General features: G+C 39.7%; 2 protein-coding genes across 5 annotated transcripts; both read left to right on the forward strand.

Annotated features, from left to right (window-relative positions):
• The first annotated feature begins 8,047 nt into the window (after nt 1-8,047).
• Nucleotides 8,048-12,530, forward strand: LOC101162206 (lamina-associated polypeptide 2-like). Its single transcript, XM_004069527.4, has 6 exons — nt 8,048-8,688; nt 8,803-8,920; nt 9,746-9,898; nt 9,992-10,101; nt 10,180-10,280; nt 10,654-12,530. The coding sequence occupies exons 1-6, from the start codon at nt 8,455-8,457 to the stop codon at nt 11,036-11,038; spliced, it is 1,101 nt and encodes a 366-aa protein (XP_004069575.1). The 5' UTR covers nt 8,048-8,454; the 3' UTR covers nt 11,039-12,530.
• A 97-nt stretch (nt 12,531-12,627) lies between these two features.
• LOC101162597 (L-lactate dehydrogenase C chain) lies at nt 12,628-20,708 on the forward strand. 4 transcript variants are annotated; one of them, XM_020703888.2, is made up of 8 exons: nt 12,628-12,851; nt 14,413-14,549; nt 14,893-15,010; nt 15,185-15,358; nt 15,429-15,602; nt 15,734-15,851; nt 17,955-18,078; nt 20,216-20,708. In XM_020703888.2, the coding sequence occupies exons 2-8, from the start codon at nt 14,421-14,423 to the stop codon at nt 20,381-20,383; spliced, it is 1,005 nt and encodes a 334-aa protein (XP_020559547.1). In that variant the 5' UTR covers nt 12,628-12,851; nt 14,413-14,420; the 3' UTR covers nt 20,384-20,708. The 4 variants fall into 4 exon arrangements, with proteins under 4 accessions (XP_020559547.1, XP_011474251.1, XP_004069577.1 ...); XM_011475949.3 differs by having other exon boundaries at nt 12,630-12,810; XM_004069529.4 differs by lacking the exon at nt 12,628-12,851 and adding an exon at nt 13,785-14,121.
• The last annotated feature ends 701 nt before the right edge of the window (nt 20,709-21,409 follow it).

Consider the following 21,409-nt stretch of genomic DNA (forward strand, 5'->3'; position numbering starts at 1 on the left):
TCTACAAAGATAATTAAGCTTAAGATTCCATTTCTGTGTATTTCGTTATTCAAATTGTGATGAATCAGGAGAAGGCAAAAATTGCCATTTGAAAAAGATCAAATTTGTTATGTAGAAGCTAATACAGCAAGCCACAAGCTTCCTGCTCCGCTCCATTCGGATGCATCCACTAGCAGACATATAGATCCATGAACGTCATTGTTTTCCTCGTCTGAGCTGGCATCTGGCTCAAAACTGTAGGGTTGGATCTACTATTGCTCGCTGTTTTTGTTGCACCAGTAATGTTAGGTTGGAGTTGTGAGGGCTGTAAGCTAGTGGGAGAACATGTAAACAGATGGATAATGGGAAGGGGATGGGGTTACTCCAAGCCAGCACCCCCCCACACACATACACACACACAACTCAGAGGTGAATTTTTAATGAACTACTGCCGCTCTGCAGTAACTATGTCCTAGAAAATGACATAATTATAATTAATAGACCACTGGGAAAACTTTTACAATAGATCAAAGTGGGACTGTAAGAACTTAGTTAAAAGAAACTGACATTTGTTTGGAAAGTAATTTGAACAGTTTTAGGACTCCAGAGAACAACAATGACAAACACAAACAGAGAGAACGTGAAGCAGCGATGATCTTTTCAGGGACTGTGCAGCTCCAAGAAACTCACTGATGTCATGAAAGTCATGATTGAAAGAATCCTCAGAGACAAGAAAAAAATGGAGAAACTGCAGACCTCATCGGCCACATGATAAATCAGGACAAATGGTTTAAGAATAAGAAAATAGGATACTATCTCTGAAGACCGAAAAAATACATAAAAGAAATACTTTTAGACTAATATCCATTTCTGATTAAAACTGCGTTGTTTTGTGTCCATTATACATTACAAAAAAGTAAGACTGTTTCATTAAAAGAGCACCATAAACCAAAGAAAACCATCAAAAGTGGGACTGGTAGGTAATATGATAGCTGGCCCTAGTTTGCTGTTTCAGACATACAAAACTTTCTATTTCTGATGAAAGTGTATTCTACTTCAGAACAGAAAGTAGATAAGCAGCTAAGGTTTTACAGGATAAAATCCCAACACATGCAATAACTCCCCTTTCAAATGGCAAATTATTTTTTTTTTAAATCAACCTGGGTGATATTCAAAGTCCTGTAAGTGTGAAAAGCATTACTAGAGAAAAAAATCAAGGACGTAAATGTTTTTCATGGCACTGCACAGCTGAAGAGCCAGCTAAAGAGGAGTTCACTCTGCAAGTCAGACACTGAGGCCCAAAGGTTTTTGTTTTCAAGATTGAATAGATATCAGTTGTAGTACTGTTTGTCTTGGCTGCTGTGGATACAGAGCTGAGAACTATTACTTACAACAACTTAACACCAGAAAGCCCATATTGATCAGCAAGGTAAGCAGTCAAGTCAGAAGAAGCTGCTCACACAAAAATCAGCAAAAGGTTCTGTGCCCCCCTGATCCAGGGCTTAAGCATTAAGCTTACTTAAATTTGTGGTTATTGTCCTTTTCTTGTGCTTTACTATCACTTGATCTGCCTAAATGGTGACTTCTACATTCTAAAAACAGATTGTAGACCAAGCAAAAAATGCCCCTCTCATCCTCCGCGGGTGGTTTCTCCTCCGTGCTTGGGTCCTCTACCAGAGGCCTGGGAGCTAGAGGGTCCTGTAGTATCTTAGCTGTTCCTAGCACTGCACCTTTCTGGACTGAGAGGTCTGAGGTCTTTCCAGGTAACTGTTGTAGCCACTCTTCCAGCTCGGGGGTTACTGCCCCGAGTGCTCCAATAACCACAGGCACCACTGTCACCTTCACTTTCCATGCTTTCTCCAGTTCTTCTCTGAGTCCCTGGTATTTATCCAGTTTCCCATGTTCCTTCTTCCTGATGTTCCCATTGCTTGGCACTGCCACATCCACCACAACGGCTTTCCTCTGTTCTTTATCCAACACTACAATGTCTGGTTGGTTCGCCATTACCATCCTATCAGTCTGGATCTGGAAGTCCCACAGGATCTTTGCTCTCTCATTCTCTACCACCTTCAGAGGTGTTTCCCATTTTGACCTGGGGGTTTCCAGTTCATATTCTGCACACATGTTCCTGTATATTATTCCAGCCACTTGATTGTGGCGCTCCATGTATGCTTTACCTGCCAGCATCTTGCATCCTGCTGTTATGTGCTGGATGCTTTCAGGCACCTCTTTACACAGCCTACACCTTGAAACAACAACAACGTAGCACATATGTAGCAAAGACTCAAGGATTTAACATTTTTTGGAAAAAAACAATCTTATAGTACAAATAGTTTTAATTCAGATGCAGGAAACTGCAAAGTAAATCAATCATGTTAGCATGCACAATAAAGTGGGAAGTTATTTTACTCTATTACTCTTATCCCTCTTGTGACTTATCACTATCTATTAATCTTATCACTCTTTTCTTTTGTACATATATCAACTTAAGACAATCAGTAATAAGTCAGTAAAGTGAATTTAGGCTTTTGTCCTCTTTCAGACATCCATAACCTTCATTTCCAATTTGTATAAAAATTTAAGCAAACTATACAACCACTGATGTTATTCACAAATGTTATATTCTTTCTCAAAACTATATTCAGGGTTTTTTTTTTATTCCATATCATGCCTATGGCCACATTTTCAATTTTTCTGGTCATGTCATGTTGTAACAGTTGATGGGGACAGAGTCACTTCAACAGCAGGAGATCACTTCTTACTGTTAGCGCCAAGATGTTCAAGTGCCCCCCAAGTTATTTGCAACATTGTCATACACGGGGTGCTGTTGAGCCAATTTCCTTACATGTTCAAGATCGTGCTCTCAATAAACCTTAAAGGCAAGGACGAGAACCAGACATTCTACTTTTACTGGTCCTGTCAAAAACTGATCATTTTACAGCAACCTGATATTTCCACTAGCAGCTGATAATGATAGCCTTCTTCCACAGCAAAGAACAAATGTAACCATATATTTTCCTTAGTTAAACAAAAAGGAAGAAAAAAAGGGGGGGAAAGGTAAACGCAATACCAACTTTAGCTGTTTCCAACAGACTAACCTATAAAACCAATTGTTAAGCAGATAAAACGTAGGCGTCATTACTTTTGTATGATTTAAATGTGAATAAAAAGGAAAAACATGCTGTGCCTCAAAAACCTCGCAGTTTGAACTTCACATGCACCTCAGTGAGAGGAAAAACTGAGACATAAAATCCCAGACTCAGGTGGAGAGAAACTAAGTCATGAAGTTAATTTAACAAAGTTAGTCCCACTTAAGAACCCTATAACGTCATCTAATGAAGAACTGTGGATTCATAAAGCACACAGAATGAGGTGGATCTTAATGCTGCCATTCTCCTGTCAGTGCAGCACATCAGATTATATTTATAGGTTAAGTATTTCATTAATATGAAAAAATGTCCAATGTGCTACAAGGAATTTTTTTTAGTAGTTGTAGCATTTCCGTTGAATATTTTTAAGAGAACAAGCAAAGGGGCTGGCTATCTTAGAGGCCAAGTATCCATAGAAGAGACACGGGATGGGGATAGTTGTGTCACAGCTGACTGTTCACAGAAATCTTTTTCAGAAGTCTTTGGCTCTTCCTTTTCGTGGTCTGGTACCGGCGTTCAGCCCCGGAGACAGAAAAGCTAAGCAGGGCAGGTCTGTTCAGAGCATTAGCCAAGCTAAGCACAGAAATATTTCTTTGCCGTTAACTCAAAAGTCTGGCAGTCACCTGCATGAGGTCGCTCTGTCTCGCCCTGTCTTTTAGAATAGTTAGAAAAAATGCCCATGAAGCCAACTTTAACACAGTTGACCTTCAGGGTGGTCTTTATTTATTTTGGTTCCTTGTGTCCCATGAACATGATGATCCTGTGTAGCATCTGAGCCATTTCTAATATTCCACCCTTATAAACCCAAGATTATGGATGCTGTTTATGGAATCTGCAAACTTACCCAGTCTGAGGATCACAGACTCAAACGCTCCATGGAGACAACCTTTTTCTCTGCATCTTTTTTAGCTCTAAGCATTTCTCAAGTCTTTCATGATCATCATTTCTGATAATCAGATCATGTGAGAAGCATCATTTTTGATACATGTATTTTCAGTGTTTGGAATGTATTTATTCAGGCTAATGTTTACAAAAGAAATATCATAGAAAAAATTAAGATTAACAAGAACATGTTAAAAACAGGTAGTAGAGCAATTGATGGTTATTCTGACAAATACTGACTGAGTAGTAGCTGTTGATTTCTCTATAGAAGTCTATGGGATTTTGGCTTCTTGAACCCACTTCTCATTTGGAACGCGACAGGGGTCACTCTGTCCAGCCCTCACACACAATCAACGGATGATAATCGCCTATCCAACTGAAGAGCATTAAAATCTTTATCTGGTAAGAGTGAGGTTGTGATAACTGTAGGTAAGAAATTGCAGAGTGTGTTAAAATGTTTGAGATAAAGCTGAGTAAAGTTAAACTCAGTTAAAAAAAAAGCCATTCCTCTAAATGATTTGGCCACAAAGCTGTCCTACAGTAAAAGAACTATCCACATCTCAGCTTGTCTTTTCTGCATTCTTACATTCACCATCTGTATATTTGGCATTTGAAGACGTTGCTTGTGAACATAATTCAGGAGGAAAATATGACATATGGATGTATGAATACAACTCAGGATGTGAACAAAAGTCTTGATAGTTGTGGAATTAAAACTGTCAATTCAATCAGTAACCAATAAAACCTCAACTGTTCATTTACATTTTCTTTTAGTTTATTTTCCTTTCCATACAGAAAAAATATTTATCTTTCTGACTTAAATTCAGATAAGTAACATTTTTTAAAAGACTGGAAAAATTTACTATATAATATCTGAACTATTTTCTCTAAAACAGATACAGTTTGTGTCTATCCATGTCCGTCAATACCCTACATACAGTGTAATGGAGATGGATGGCTTATAGTTAGTTTTCCACCACAAGATCCAGCATGGTTGCATGATCCATGGGTGTCTGAGTACAGACTTCCTGGTTCACTTCTCACACAATAATGTTTACCTTCAGTTCAGTGAGGACATGGGCAAGTGTGTCTCTGTGCTCCATGGCCAAATAAAACGGGAAAAGCCCAAATCATAATAGTATTACAAATAAATGTCGGAGCGCTTATGATACAAACAGGCAGGTCGCCAACTGGGCATCAACAGGGCCAGAGAGGCAGTCTCATTTTTCCTCCTGACAGAAACTTCTACAACTAAGTGTGTGTCCTTTAAGTAGAGTTTGGATTGTCAACAGATGAAAATATACTGTGTGAGCCTAACTAGGTGGTTGTTCCAAGGCCAGGACACACAAATCTCAGATCCTGTGAAATACACAGCACCTACTGCCCGCATCCTACAAGCTTTTTTTGCACGGGAAACTGCTCAGGACTTGATCTTAATTAGTTTGGCAGTGAGTTATAACATCTTTGAAGGATTAGAGATTTCTTTGATAGATTGGAGCCAGAAAACCATGTTTTTCAACAGTGTATATTCACACAATTGCTCTGATTACGTCAAGGTATAAGCAATAAAAAAGGCGTAAATATAAAAAATATAGATTGTTGTGATTACATATAGGTTTAGAAGACATATTTAACCCATGGGGTGCAGAAACTGTGGCATTGGTTTAATTTCTTGTGTCAGTGGAATTGGATCGTGCAATCTTTGGGTGGTAAAGGTGAACTTTTCTTCAGGTACTTCTGTGGTTAGCACAATTGGGATTTAGAAATGGCAAAAAAATTCCAAGGTAAACTCAAGTCAGGAGTCTGCGTTCAAAATTTTATAAATGATCAGAAATCCTCCTTTCGCTGTGGATGTGTGCCCTGGTGTTCATTCGAGATGCGCCTTCCTTTCCAAACACAACACAGCCTTTAATCATTCAGTTGTCAGCTTTCTAAAACTGATCCCTGTTTTTTGCATACAAATAAACCGGCTTTTTAATTGTCTTTCAAAAAATTACATCAAGTCTGCCAAGTGGGTGACATCAGATAGAGCATTTCCATTTAAATGAACTCATTCTAAAAATGTGCATGTTGGCGATTACTGAGAACGCTTTGATCAAATTTCAGAGGCCACGACTGTTATGCTTAAAAGGCACTTTCTATGATCGTTGGCTTGGGTTGTATTTTCTGTGTAAATTGCATACAAAGAAAGCTTAAGAGGTGTTTCTCAAGGGCTTAAAATGTTTTACGCTCACACTCCATTGGCATACGCACCATGGAAAAGATTAACCATACTTGGAGTGCAGCATACTAGTGTGGTTTAAGGCTGATGCAGAGAGTGACTGAAAGAGATTGGGGAGCTGCATTGTATCACCTCTAACCACTGACCCCAGAGAAAAGAAAGGGTTTTAACCAAAACACCTGCATATCCTGAAAACCAGATCAGACAGAGAGGGAGGGCTTGCTTGAGGGACCAGGGCTGTCACGCCTTTATTGGATAAACTTCTAAATTCATGCATTTGCATTAATCTGTCAGTCTGCAAAATGTTTACAATTATTATAATTTCATGTGAATTACCATCTTAAATGGATTAATCAGTTTTAACAATAGGTAAAGTAAATGGCTCTTTTATTTTGACATCCCATAGCATAGAAGGCACTGATTTATCCATAAAAATTTAGAAAAAAGACACAAATCCTCATTTTGGGAAACCATGAAGTGAACTGTTAGAGAGCAACTGGAAAAGACAGCGGGTATGTCAAGCTTTCCAAGTTCAGCTGCCAGTACTGAGCAGGACTAAAAGATGAACCTTTGTGTTGACGTTGTCTCAAAAAATCTGGGAAACATCTCAGACACCATCAATACGACCAAATCGGTCCCTGTTTCTGAATTTTCAGCCTGTTTTGTCGATTTTTTTGCTACAGAACAACAACAGAGTTTAGTGGGTTGCTAAATCATAGACAGATAAAGTAATTCCTCTCCTTTCCCATTTGGTTTTATTTAATAGTTTATTTTACTAAAATTACAAGTTAAGAAAAATATATGTTCAAATTGAGAAATTACAGATTGGAAAACAGGATTTATGGAAGATTAATAATCCCAGATTACTTTCAATCATGATTGACAGCTGATGTAATGTGTTTATATTATTATTAGGTGTTTGCTTCAAGATATTATTATAATACAGGACTATTTGTTTACTTCAAAACTGATTAATGGAGACTTTAAGGTATTAAGGATTTATAGAAGTATAATTATTTTCTACCAATCATGCTTTACATCTGAGATGTAGTGTTTATGCAAATATCATGTGTTTACTTTAAGACATATAAATTCATCTGTATTATAGCCAAACATCTGCTCTTTGACATAAGTCATTTTTCTAAAAAGTGTTTTTATTTTTTGTAATGCAATTTTGTAACCCCAGATTTGTGAAATTTCAAAGGTAGATTCTTTCCCCTCCAGCAAAATTCTTGTGTCTTTTTAGGTTTAGTTTTATTAGTCTGTCAGTGAGTGATTATGTCCACATACTTTAAGATGTGACCACGTTTTATTACGTCACAGTTTTAAAAAGGCAACTTTGTTTTTATGAATGTGTTTAATTAGAATATGTGGTTATGCTGCCCCCTGCTGTCACAAAGCCATATTAACTGTCTGCGGCTCCAAACTTGACCGTTGCCACATTATGTAATATGAAACCTTCAATGCCATTGCATATATCAATAATATTTAGATTTTTTATTAAGACCTGAAAATATTTTTCTAAATTCGGCGAAATACACAAAATTTAGATTAAAACGGAACCTCCATGCGAACATCTTCGTTAAAGCGTGATTAAATAGAAATACTGTACTTTATTTCGTCGAGAATGCTTAATTAAAACTATGATGTCTTGTTTGGTTCGTTTAAAATTACAAAAACTGAAGATACTGCGCGTTTAATTGCCGGGATTTATGCAAAACGCTCCAGTTTCTTTGTGGCGGCTAACTGCCAGCGGTCCATTCATAGCTGTCCAATCAGTGTGGAGCTTACTGGCCTCCTCCGACCAATAACGGCTTGACTTCTTCCTTGCCCTGTCGCGACCGCCGACAGACAGAAGCAAGTGGACTGGTTTTAAGCTAAGCTAATTCAAGTCAAATTGCAGCCGCTTTGGGATTTTTTCCACCGACTTTAGTCTCCGTAAATGCATCGATATTTTTTCAAAAAAATCTAACATATCTTTTCGTATTTTGGGGTTTGGGCTAACGAGCGGAATTGCACGAATATTTGGGTAAACGGCTTCCGTGCTGCTAGCTAAGAGGCAGCGGATAGGCGCCACTTTCTGTTTGACAACAGCGTAATTCGCTCACGTTCCGGCTGTTGTTGTTTGTTGCGGCTTACTGAGCCACCTAGTTTCTATTAGCTGTTAGCAGCAATTAGATACGTTTTCATACGGAGTAAACGAAACTAAAAAAGCAAGTTAGCATGGCCGAATTTCACGAAAATCCGTCAGTTCTCACGAAAGAGAGACTGAAAAGCGAGCTTGCAGCAAACAATGTGCCGCTGCCGAGCGGAGACCACAAAAAAGAAGTGTACGTTCAGCTCTATAAGAAGAACCTGACCGCACAAAACAACAAGAAGAGTCTGCCTGCAGACACTTTTTCCAGCGACGAGGAGTTACCCACTCCCGTGGTGTCCAATAAAAGCCGCTCGGGAAAAGTCAGTTCTGATCATTGATTTCCTAGCTTGATTGAAATTGATTTAGCCGTCATTTTGGTTCGAGTTTGAACTAGTTTTTCCCTCGATGCATCGATATTATTTTTTCCTTTGCAGAAAGCAACAAAAAAGACGGATAAACCCCGCTTAGAGGACGTGGAGGTGACAGAGCTAACAGATGAAGATTTGAAACAGCAGCTGGCAAAGTATGGCGTGAACCCAGGACCCATTCTTGGTGAGATTAGCGCGTCTTAAAACTTTAAGACTAAGGTGTTTTTTCAAAATAATCATGTACCACCTAAAAATAATAATCCACACATTTTAAAATAATTGTATTAAACCTAAGTCTATAATTTAAATAAAAAATTACTTATTTTTATTTACAAATTAATGTTGTCATTCATCTTTGCTTTGAGGTTGATTAAAAAAAACGTCTTTAGCTCTTCTGCATCACTTTTTCTTTGGTTATCTGCGTGATTTCAACGCCCATTTGTAAGCAAGTTCTATCTGAGCTAAACCTGTAATGAAAGAAAACGGGCGTGGATCCTGTGTGTGTCTCTCTCTGCGCGCGTGACTGTGTGTGTGTTGAATCATGCCGTTTGTATGTGTAATGCAACGCTAAAATCAAGTTTACTCTGGCACGCTTTCTGACACAATCAAGTACTTTGTAAACTATTTCATTCAGTTGTTTATCTTTGGACATGGTTTACAAATCCACAAGTACTTAACTTTGTGAGGCGTGTTTTATTGAGGCTGCTCATAACTTCTGCGTTTTTTGTTTTTTAAATTGATAATAGCTGAGATCTCTCAGAAACATTTCTCATAACTTCTATGTGCATGTGAAACATTTAAATTTAGAGTTGATCTCACGATTTCCATGGAGTAATTTGTTTACACGTTTAAACATTTTCAGTGTTAATAGGTCATTGTGCAACTGAGACTGCATATAGCGGAACCTTTAGCTCTAGGTAGTCTTGATTCACATGTGTAAACTAGCATGAAACAGTCAAATTACAGTATATTTATTGGGTTTTTTTCCCACTTACGCTCGTCTTCTCAGCTACTACCCGTAAGGTGTATGAGGATAAGCTGCAGAAGCTTCGGGATGAGGTTGCAGATGAGGGTGAAGCTCCAGATGTTACAACGCTCCCAAAGGCAGACAGTAGCCAGAATGGCAACACAAATTCCGACCAGTACAGTGACAAAGAAGACGGTACACTCAAACTTAACCTTTCTGTCCAGGTCTTTTATGACAGAAAGCTTCACATTTGTTTTTTTGCCTTTTTATGGTTGTTTTTTCCTGCAGAGGAGACTGCTCCCCCTGAACCAGAGCAGGTCCCTGTGGTGGAGAAGCCTGTGAGGAGCAGAGGAAAAACTCCTGTCACCGGCAGGACCAGCAGCAGGCGGCAAGTAAAGGTAAGAGCCACTATTCTCTCTCCACGCTCCAAAAGAGTTGTGAGGTTTTGCATAAATTTATTTGCAATCCATTGGCAGGTTGTGGAGGAGATTTTAAACGAAGAAACCCCAAAAAAGACCAGCAAGAATGTGATTGAAGACATCCTTGCCAACGAGATAAGCACTCCAACAGGCATCAGGTAACCTTGTTTTTGTTTTTTAAGTCATCATGTTTGGTGTTGTTACCACATAGTGAAAAGATATTGGAAGGTGGCTAATACTTCTTTTGGAAATGTTGCTTCAATTCTAATCATAAAAATATGGTCCACGGACAAGCTAAGTTGGCGCGTGCAGATAATTAGGAGAGAGAAGTCATTTCAGTCATGAAAATTTCTTAATCAAACAACCTTTAGTGTGAAAAAATCTGTTTTAATAGATTGCAATGGAGGCCTTTGTTCCCCTGGGTTTTTATCACAGTTATTTCACAGCATTTTAAAAAACTAAAGAAAAAGTTCATTCCTGGTCCATTTACCATTTAAAAAAATTTATATATATATATTGTTTGTCCTTCAGTGCAACCTGCAGACGCCCAATCAAAGGAGCAGCTGGTCGACCATTAAAACCAAGTGAGTACTGGCTGGATGAATCCCGTGTACAGCGCAGCATCAGCACTGAGACCCGCACATACTCCGAGACCGTCTCCCGACCCATCGCCTCCGTTCCCTCAAGCAAAGCACCGGTCCGGCGAGGCTTTCTGTCCCTTTTGCTCAAGCTCCTCCTCCTTGCCGTGGTGGTGGGTTCACTCTACTACGTCTACCAGAACCTGGATTCTGATCAGGTTCGCACCCTCAGAGGCCTCCTGGACAGCGTGATTGTCCCAGTCCAAGGCGCCGTGGAGACTGCCGCCACCTACCTGGGCATTGGCAGCAGCGGTGCCACAGAGGGCGCCGGCAAGTAAAGACCCTCAGCCGCTCGTCGTCGTGTCCACATCCTCCTCCCTGCCTCAGAGCACCACAACTTAAGCAGCAAACTTTGCAGACCTCTTCTTTTTCCTACAAGTTTGGACAAAGGACAAAAATGTAATTGGATTAATGAACTTTCTTTTAATTTTTTATTTTTCTTGCCAGACTCAAGCGTTCCTCCCACCACAAGAGGGAGGTGTACTCCAGCAGTAGCTTTTGGATAACACTGTTCTGTGGCAGTCAAAAGAGACTAATTTTAATGGTTTTAATATGTGAATCGTTTGTGTCTTTGTGTGTTTTAACTCTTCCACGTAGAAAATGAGTGCGGTGTGGAGAGGCCACTCGAACCATGCATGGTGGTAGTTTTGACAGTCATACTGTAGTTTTTATCTCGCGCTCTGTGCTAGGTGTTTTTCTGACGGTGAAGTGCCTGGACACTCGTTAGCACTTAGTGCCCTCCCATGTTCCTGTTTTCTCGCACAACGCTGCATTTCTACTCCCACTGCCCCTCCCATGTTCTGTATGAGTTCTATACACTTTTGCTTTGTAGCTGTAGTGTAGTGGGTCATTTCTGTCTATGGTGCTCAGGTTCTGATTTGTTGATGGGGAGGGGCATGTTGTAATCAGGTCACAGCATGAAAAAGATTATGTTAAACTTTTTTTTTCTTCTTTATTCTTGTGGCTGATTTGTTCATATTCGCACAACGTGACCCAAACTACAGGTAATTTTAGTTTACTAAGAAGTCAAAAACATAAATTTCTCAACATAAAATCTTTAATGGCAAAATAAAAATGAAGTATTATGTCATGTATTTGACAAAGATTCCACAAGGAAAGTAAAATTGCAGTGTTTTTATAATAGTTTTCTTTATTTCCATTCATAACATTTGCCTATTTGCTTTTACGTATGCTAGGGTTTAGGTATCTGCTGTGCTTCTCATTTAGGTTTTCAGTTTTTATCTTTTGTAAGATTTCTGATCCTTCGGTCCTCCATATTGGACTGGCGGTTGCACTGCACCCACATAGCCCACTTCATGTATGTGCAGACATTAAAAAGCTCCAAAGAAGACAGAATCCAGACCATTTAAGTGAAATTAATTGATTCTTGTCAATAAAGTTCTGCCTTTGAATACAAAAAGGCATTGTAGTTTTAGCAGATGGAGCTGCGTAACCTGCCGGAAGCAAGGAGGATTCAGCAGAGGTGATGTTGGGCTGCAACCATTTTTGAGGGGGTTTTGTTTCTATTTTGATATTTTTCTAAAGCTGTGTGCTCAACTTTTTGTATCATGTTTTAAAGGTAACATTTGGAAGCAATAGGTAATACTCGCAGGATTACACCATCATTTCACCTGAACCATTTTGTTATTCGGCAGCTCCAACAAATGACAAGGGTTATGTGGGTAAGGATTCTGAATCTGTTTATTTATGAAATTATAGCCTGTGTATCATGAAATAAAATTGGTTGTTACCGAAACCTTTCTTTCAAAACCCCTGTGTTTTTTTTATCAGCTTTCCTCTTAGGTTTTTTTCCACGTTCTTTGAGGGTAAATGGTTGAGTGTCAGTGTGACGAGCACCGACAGTGCCTCATTGGAGAGTCCGTATGAGACTTCATGGGATGGAGAGGCTTACTTAATTAAATCCATAGGCTGTAAGCTGACAGGACAACAGGAAGAGGAGCGCACAGACAGCGGCACGCCAACCGCGCACCCTGCAGCTTTGGAGAAAGGGCAAACCACTCTTAAAGCCGCCCCAGCTTGACGACAACAGGTGAACGGTTTTTATGTTGTCTATATAGAGGTATCAGACAGGTTAGTTCAAAATGAAACCTCTGGTTTCCATCTATTATGTTTTTGACTGAAGTGACAACCTTTATTTAAAACAAAAAAAGTTCACTTGTTTTCTTGTAACAAAAAAACAAGCTCAGGCCTGCATTGCATTCACCGGGTTTCATTCTATTCAGTGTTTGTGCTTGTTTGGAGGTTCTCCACAGATGTGCATGGAAGCCACATTTTACTTGAGGCATCTGCAAATTGAAACGAAAGCAGAACCGTTTTTGTGCAGGCACTAACACAAAAGCCTCTGTCTGACTGAAAGGATTTTTCTGCATTTCTACAAGAAATGACATCTGAGTATGGTGACATAATTTAACTGAAAATGTATTTATTTTATGTTTTAATTTAGAAAAGAGGTGTTTATCTGACATTAACACTGGTATATCTGTAATATGACTGTTTTTGATGTTAGTAAAGTTAGGTTTAACATGTTTCACCTTAGTAGTGTTTTTCCACAGAATGTTTATATTGTGATGCCCATCTTAATTATTAATATTATTTCACATTAGTGGATCTTTCTATCTATTTTATATGTGCCTAGTATTTTTCTGCAGCACATCTTATATTATAGGAAATATTTGGTTCTTTAGATATTAAAGGTTCTGCAGTTGTTTTTATTTATTTATTTATTTTTGTGGAGAACCTTAGGAAAACAACAGTTCCTTCGAAAATGCCATGCTTTTGTCTACGTGCTTTAAGCGTGGCGCACTAACTGTTGATAATCCAATTTTTTCAAGAGGTAGTGGATGGAGTCCAAATATGGAAAGTACTTTCTTATTGTGAACAGCACTTTTACTTTTTTTTTTTAATTTTTATTTTTTTTTTATTTACAACACATCATTATTTCCAAACATGTATTTGTTGGATGATGTGATAGAGTTTGCTGTTACCTGCAGAAGCAGACTTGTGATGCAGGTGCAGCAGATGGGAGCAGCCTTAAGAGCTTAGAGTAACCCTTTAAACAGCCAGCTAGACCAGTATGACATCCGATTACGGTGCTCTGTCCTCTCTTCGGGGAGGAGTGCAGCGCAGCCTACCAGCTCACAGCTCCCATGTCTGGCCCTGCAGTCACATGAGCTGCTGCAGCTGACCGGATACCTGCCTGAACAGTAACAGTGGGAGGGGTGGTGCTGTCAGTACAGAGGGTACGTCGTTCTGTGGGGAACACCTTCGCTCTCCTTTTTGCCTGCCATGCTGATCACATGGTGGTATTTTTACCTTGCAGCCCGGAGCTTCGCCGATCAAAGCAAGTATTGCTGGTGTTTCAGTCTGTCTGGTTGCTTGTCATTTCAAGGTGAACTCTGCAGAGTGATCGTGTGGGTGATGGAGTTCATTTAGTGGTATTTTTAATTGCTGTTATAGGCTTAGACATGCAATGATGAGGTTAAAAAAAAGTGGGTGATTTTGGATCCAACTACACACCGAAATGCTGCAATATTCACAAAGTTTGAGCATGCATCCTTGCAGGCTGAGAGGCTGTGTGGAGGACAGATCGCCAGTCTCCTGTGTGAATTGTGTTCTTCTTTGTGCCCTTCAGCGCTGAAAATGGCATCAATCCTGCAGAAGTTGATCACTCCCCTGTTTAGCGGTCCTCCTGAACCCCCAAGGAATAAAGTGACAGTCGTGGGCGTGGGTCAGGTTGGCATGGCCTGTGCAGTCAGCATCCTGCTCAAGGTGAGAGTCCGAGCAGTTCATGCCTTTGCACAGATTACCCTGCTGCTGTCACAGCATGGGGTAAAACCCATGATCCTTCTGGACAGACACCAGATTACAGACGTTTTGGCATCAGTTCCTGATCTTATCCTCTGCTTTATGCAAAGGAAGATACACGTAACTGAGATAATTAAAGGGAAGACATACTGATTTTCTGCAGCAGCACTTCAGCTTCGGCTTGATTTCTTGTTACGTTTGTTCCTTCTGACCCCACTATACAAATCTGGTCAAGCCTGCAGTGTTTTTCAATCATGAAAGCTCTTTGTAATTTTGAATGTGGTGTGCAACTTGGCATCTGATGCAGGAGCTGGCGGACGAGCTGGCCCTGGTGGATGTGGTGGAGGACAAGCTGAAAGGGGAGATGATGGACCTGCAGCACGGAAGTCTCTTTCTTAAAACCCCCAAAATAGTAGCAAGCAAAGGTGAGATGTTACCTCAAAAAGGATGAAAATGAGAAACTGACGGGATTGTAATTGCTTTTCCTCAAAATGAAAATGTACTCAACTCTCCTAGTGTTTAAGATGAGAAATTTGTGAGAATCCAAACTGTAAAATACCTCAACTTTATTTATTACTTTTGTCTTTTGGATTTCTCAGACTACTCAGTCACAGCAAATTCCCGGATTGTGGTGGTGACCGCTGGAGTCCGTCAGCAGGAAGGGGAGAGCCGGCTGAACCTCGTTCAGAGAAACGTCAACATCTTTAAACACATTGTTCCCCAGATTGTTAGATACAGCCCCGACTGCACCATTATTGTCGTTTCCAACCCAGGTGCGTTGTTTCCCCATCGCCCAAAGATGTGTACCTGTGATGACGTGCTGGTAAAATGTCTTTCCAATAGTCGACGTTCTGACCTATGTGACCTGGAAGCTGAGTGGCCTTCCCAAGCACCGCGTCATTGGAAGTGGCACCAACCTAGACTCCGCCCGCTTCCGCTTTCTGATGGCCGACAAGCTTGGGATCCATGCCAGCAGCTTCAATGGATGGATCCTGGGAGAGCATGGAGACACCAGTGGTGAAGATTTATGACTCTCTCAACAGCCTATAAGCAAGGCCAAGAAGAGTTTTCCAGAAACTGATGTGAAACTGATACTCGTGCAGCCGTACAGTCATTGAATTATTTTTTTTCTCCTTGATGTGTGCCAGTGCCTGTGTGGAGTGGAACAAATGTGGCTGGAGTCAACCTGCAGACATTAAATCCAGAAATTGGCACTGACTGTGACAAAGAGAACTGGCAAGAGACCCACAAGATGGTGGTGAACAGGTAGAGTCAATTTAGAGCTTCTATTTTATTTTATTTTATTTATACGAGTCATTTCGTGATTCTGCATTATTTATCCTAAGCTTGACCAATTTATGTTTAAATGCAGGATGTTTCTTTAATGTATATGTTGTTGCTTCACTCTTTAGCTTCAACTTGTTAATAAAGGAGACAATTTGTGTCAGATCAGGAAGAGTTTTTAATTTTCTCCGGGATACGTTTTGTTCTTTTCTGCCATGAACAATTTTACTGCTTCCAAAGCTCATAATAATGAACATAGTGACGTCCCATTCTGTTCAGTAAAAAAGTAAGAATCTTCCTGTTCTTCCAGAAAAGTCCTGTGTTTATCTTTATACTCTGAATTAAGCCATTTAGACCATGAGGGTAACAGTCTGCACGCACATGAAATGTTTATCTATGTGTTCCGGCATTGGTTGTAACCTGTGCAATTGGCCGTCACGTATGTGTCGGGAGCAAAACACACACACTGCCAAATCACTTTTATTATTATTTATTTTTAATACCCTCTGATGGTTTAAGTGTGGTTTAAGAGGGAAAAAAATAATGAAATGAGGCACAGTATACAGAAAATATGATGAGACGTAAAGAGCCGCACGCTCATTGGCCAAGAGCCGCATGCGGCTCAAGAGCCGTGTGTTCGCCACCCCTGTTTTAGGGCATGGGTGCCCAAAGTAGGGCCCGTGGGCCAAATTTGACCCACCAATGGTTGTCTTTCGGCCCACCAAGTCGTGCTTGTAGAGGCAGCGGAGTGTTTAGTTAAAATCCCTTAACCTTTCCCATTCATTCATGGAGCGACAACGGCAGTAGCAAACAGATAAGAGGCATTTTAAACAAATATGGGAGGAGGATTATTTTTCTCCAGGAATCTCTTCTCAGGCTGTTTGTCTTTTTTGTCCGGGGCTGTACTTGAAGAGTACAAAATACGCCGCCACTACGAGGCTAAACACGCAGTTTTATCCAAACACAAAGGTGAGGCGCAAAAGACAAATTCTAGGGAGTTCCAATCTAAACTTCTTTCACAGCAAGCCACCCTTGATGCCCTCGGCAGCACAGGACAGCGCCACACCGGCTAGCTACGAAAGTTCAGCATTAATTACAGAGAGTGGGAGATCGAGAGAGATTCAAAGAAAAATGTTACTAACTTTTTAGTGTCACTAATGTGTGTTACTTTGAAAAGTACCAAATACAAATAAATAAACTAAACTATATTCTTTATTCTCTGCTTTTATTTCATGACATGGAAAAAATGATTGTCTTTGGCCCACGGACCGGGATCACATTTAGATTTTGGCCCTTTTTAGGGAAAAAGTTTGGTCAGCCCTGTTTTAGGGTTTACCCCAAATTCTACTGGTCTTATTCACAATCCAAGTTCTATATCAAATCATCAAGCTAATAAAATAATAACGTTTTAAAGATTTGGCATGCAAACAGCATGTTGAAAAAGCAAAAACAGCATTGAAATATTTCTCAAAGTTTCTTTAGTGAATTATAAAGGATTTGAAAGTGTCTTATTGAACTGGAAGTCTGTTATAGCTAGTAATGGGGATTCTTGAAAAAATGTGACAAAAATGAACTGTTTTCAAATTAAATTCAAGTCTTTTCCTGGTTCAAGTCGAGTGGGTTAAGTTTTCTATCATCCACCCAGCACCACATTTTTTTTATGTTCTGTGTGAATATTTCAAGGCAGGACTTAAATCCAGAGAGAGTAAACTCAAAACAGCTCAGAGAATTTTTAAAAAAAGGTTTCACTGTAATCCAAGAAACCTGGAAGATTCTTCAGGAAACTGAGTGAGAACATGCTCTGAGGAGGAAAACATCTATTTGTATTATAAGCTTTGTTAAAATGCTCACTGCTGTTTTCAAGTTGAGAATTAACTTACCTGTGACAAGTAAAATGTATATTTCTTTGAGTTTACTCTGCTTCTGATTGAGATCAAAATAGGAAACATAAACAGCGTTCAATAAACTTTCTTTGAAGTCTATTTTTAAAGATAACACTTATTACTTTAAAATATTTTTGTATTTTTATGTTACATTCAAAATCAAAAACTGAAGTGGTTTTAAAAGCTGTATTTGGTCTCTCAGTGCCTACGAGGTGATCCGGCTGAAGGGTTACACCAACTGGGCCATCGGTCTGAGCGTGGCTGACCTGATAGAGAGCCTGATGAAGAACTTGAACAGGATCCATCCTGTCTCCACCATGGTGAAGGTAAACTGAGATCACATGAACACTCTCTCGCTCCTTCAGTGGGAGCTCACAGCGTAACAAACTCCCGTTTGTTCATCATTAGGAAGCCGGTCACAGCTTTTACATTACTGGCTTTAATTTCAAATTCCTGGGGGGAAAAACGCTTTTAAATAAGGTTTCTTCTTTCTTCTTACATACATACAGAGAAAAAAGGGGGTTAGCATATCATCATGTCGTGTTCTGTTCTCTGCATTAATCTCAGGCTTCTATGAGCAAAAAATCTTTTTTTTTGTTCTCAAGATATGCTGCTTGGAAAGACGTCTATGTACAGATTATTCCAGGATTCTGTTTTCAAGAAACAGAATCAAAACATAAAAGAGAAGATTGAGATTCAATTAGAATGGATTGTCTTAGATGGTTGAAACACCATTTATGTCCAAATATTTCTGGAAAAGGCAAAGCATCAGAACTCCAGAGACTTTTCTCCTTTTTTATTTTCCAGTTTTCTTTCAGGTCATGACAAAAGACAGAAATCTCATTTAGAGTGTATGTAGAGTACACACTGCTAAACAAGGGTAAGCTGTGTGTCAATGTGGGGAAAACACATAAACAAGAAAATGGCTGCAACAGTTAAACACTACACAATCAATTTGATTAAAATTTAAAGTTCATAATTACACTGCAAAATGAGATAGCCTAAAAATAAGAAAGATCACTGATCTTAAGAAGAAAAAACACTAAAAAGATGTAGAATTATCTGTTGATGCAGCAAGTCATTTGAATATAACAAGAAATCTAGAAACAAGGAGTTCCACACAAGTCTACAAAAAGGAAAAACAAGCTAAAAATTTAATCGTCAGATGGAATTACTTTATATGGATTATGTAATGAGTGGAAATGATTAATTTTATAACAAAATGTGAACAAAAAAAAGCATGTAATCTTAGTATAATGTGGTCCATCTGAATAAATCCTTATTTAAACTAAATCTAAAACTAGCACTTATTCCTAGATCATCAATCTAATTTTATGGTTCCAAAATAAGGACAATGACTACCAGTCTAACTTGTCTACAATAGAACTTTAAAATAACTAATTCTAATAACTAAATACTTAAAAATGAACCAAAAATGACAGTGCAACTTGAGTTTTTGAATATAGTTTTACTATCATCAATATTATGGAGCCAAAGGCTTTGGACTTGTAATCAAGAATTCTCTACTGTGCTGAATTAGAGAAAAGCTGGGAAAGGTGGAGAACAAAGATAAGTTACAACAATTTAAACCAAGACAAATAAGAGTGAGTGTCCAAAAACAAGGTTTGAAATCTATGCTATTATGACAGTTTGCAGTGTAAACATTCAGTGGATACTGATTTGCCTCCAAATCTGACCTGACAGTTTGAAACCCTGACTTTTCTGAAGTCATTTATGGAGCAAACAGAATCTGAAGTGACTCAAAACCCTTTTTTCATTTCTTTTTTTTTTTACATTGTCTTAGCAGCTCAGTAAGAGGAGCTAAAAACGTGACGCTCGAGGGGACGGGATTATTTTCACAGTTTCTCTTGGCCCCTCTCTGCTGACAACAGTGTCAGGACCGTGATGAAAGCTGGCTGCTTTAGTGTGTAGCTCGGTAAAGGGTAAATGGCGTACACATGTACAGTGCTTTTCCACCTTCCTCGAAGGCCCAAAGCGCTTTACAGTCCCATTCACACATATTCACACACCGATGGCGCCAACCTTCCCCCAGAGGCAAGGTGGGGTTCAGTCTTGCCCAACGACACTGACACATGGGCAGGCAAGGTGGGAATCGATCAGAGGTCGACCGCTCTACTGCATCACGGTAGTTTTGCCAGTAAACCAAATGCCATAAGTATGACACTTTAGTGAATTCAATGAAAATTAAAATTGGATTTTAAATTTAAGGTTTTTGACTTTATTTTCTCAAGTTCAACTCTTGCAATTTCCTGTAACAATGCCACATATTTGATGAATTTTAGTACAAAGTGATTTGTATTTAACTCGCAAACATTTGAAGGCCATTGGACAATTTTTACTGTATAAAATGTTTCCCGGTAACTTAATGAGAAAAAGTGACTTTTCTTCTGATTCACATGACTCAGTGTTTCCCCCGCTGCCTACCTGCTTCTGCATCAACAGGGTATGTATGGGATCAGTGAGGAGGTCTACCTGAGTCTACCTTGCGTGTTGAATGGAGGGGGCGTGGCCAGCGTGATCAACATGACTCTAACGGACGACGAGGTGGCCCAGCTCCAGGCCAGTGCAAACACTCTGTGGGACATCCAAAAAGACCTGCAGGACATCTAACTGACCACCAGAGGGACGCTTCTACTTGTTCTTTTTTTTCAGCATCGCCACAATGCAACCACCAAACATCCGATCATCTTTCACCCCCTCACCCGCATCCCTCCTGTAGATCGATGATGTTGGGACTTTAATCCCATCTTGGTTTAGGTGTAGACATCAGTTTGCTGCTTTTTTTTTCTCCTTTTTTTCAAGGATGGGCATAAATGACAGGAAGTGGGTGATAAGCTCTGGCTCATTTTAATTACGTCTGTCCAGCTCTGCAAAAGAATCAGTTCTACTGGCAGTTTAAGCAAAAATGTCACAATAAAATAAAAATGAAACCCACCGTGTCAAAACTCTGTTTTCCTTGATTGTGTCAATCACCGGATGGTGCAAATGAGTCAAGGATAATTGTTGCTCGGAGGTGTCTTTTTTTTTTTCCCCACCTTTTTCTATTTTTTCCTACTTTGTCACCCCAGGGGTGCCTAAATCTAGGCCTCGAGGGCCGCCCCACTGCCTGTTTTCCAGAGGTCCTCTCTGATCTGCTGCTGATTACCTGGCTCAGGTGTGTTTAGCCAATAAGAAGCTTCAATGGGAGCTTGGTTGGAAAACGTCTAGGACACCGGCCCTCCAGGCCTGGATTTGGGCAACCATAATTAGAAGAACACGTTTTTACAATGTACTTTCTACTCTAGATCTTTATTATTTTTCAAGTATGACAAAAAATATACAAAACAGAGTATTCCAACTATAATGTGGGGGGGGGGGGGCGTCAACTTTGGAATGACGTTCATCACAACTTGTTCCTTTTGATATCTTCCTGTTGTTTGCTGTGACCCCATTTCTGTCCACCTGGGGAGGGGAGGGGAGGGGGGGGGGAAGATAAGTTCAGGTGTCACTTTAAAAGATGTTGACATTGATGACTTTTCCAGACTTGCCTTCTTCCATAGCTCGCCGCAGAAGCCCCAGAAACATGACCGAGGGTAAGAATGATCCCCGTTCATCACTGATCTGCTTGAAGTTTACTAAAAAAAAAGAGCAAAAATA

The sequence above is a fragment of the Oryzias latipes genome, chromosome 6 (assembly GCF_002234675.1).
Source record: "Oryzias latipes chromosome 6, ASM223467v1".
NCBI classification, from domain to species: Eukaryota; Metazoa; Chordata; class Actinopteri; order Beloniformes; family Adrianichthyidae; genus Oryzias; species Oryzias latipes.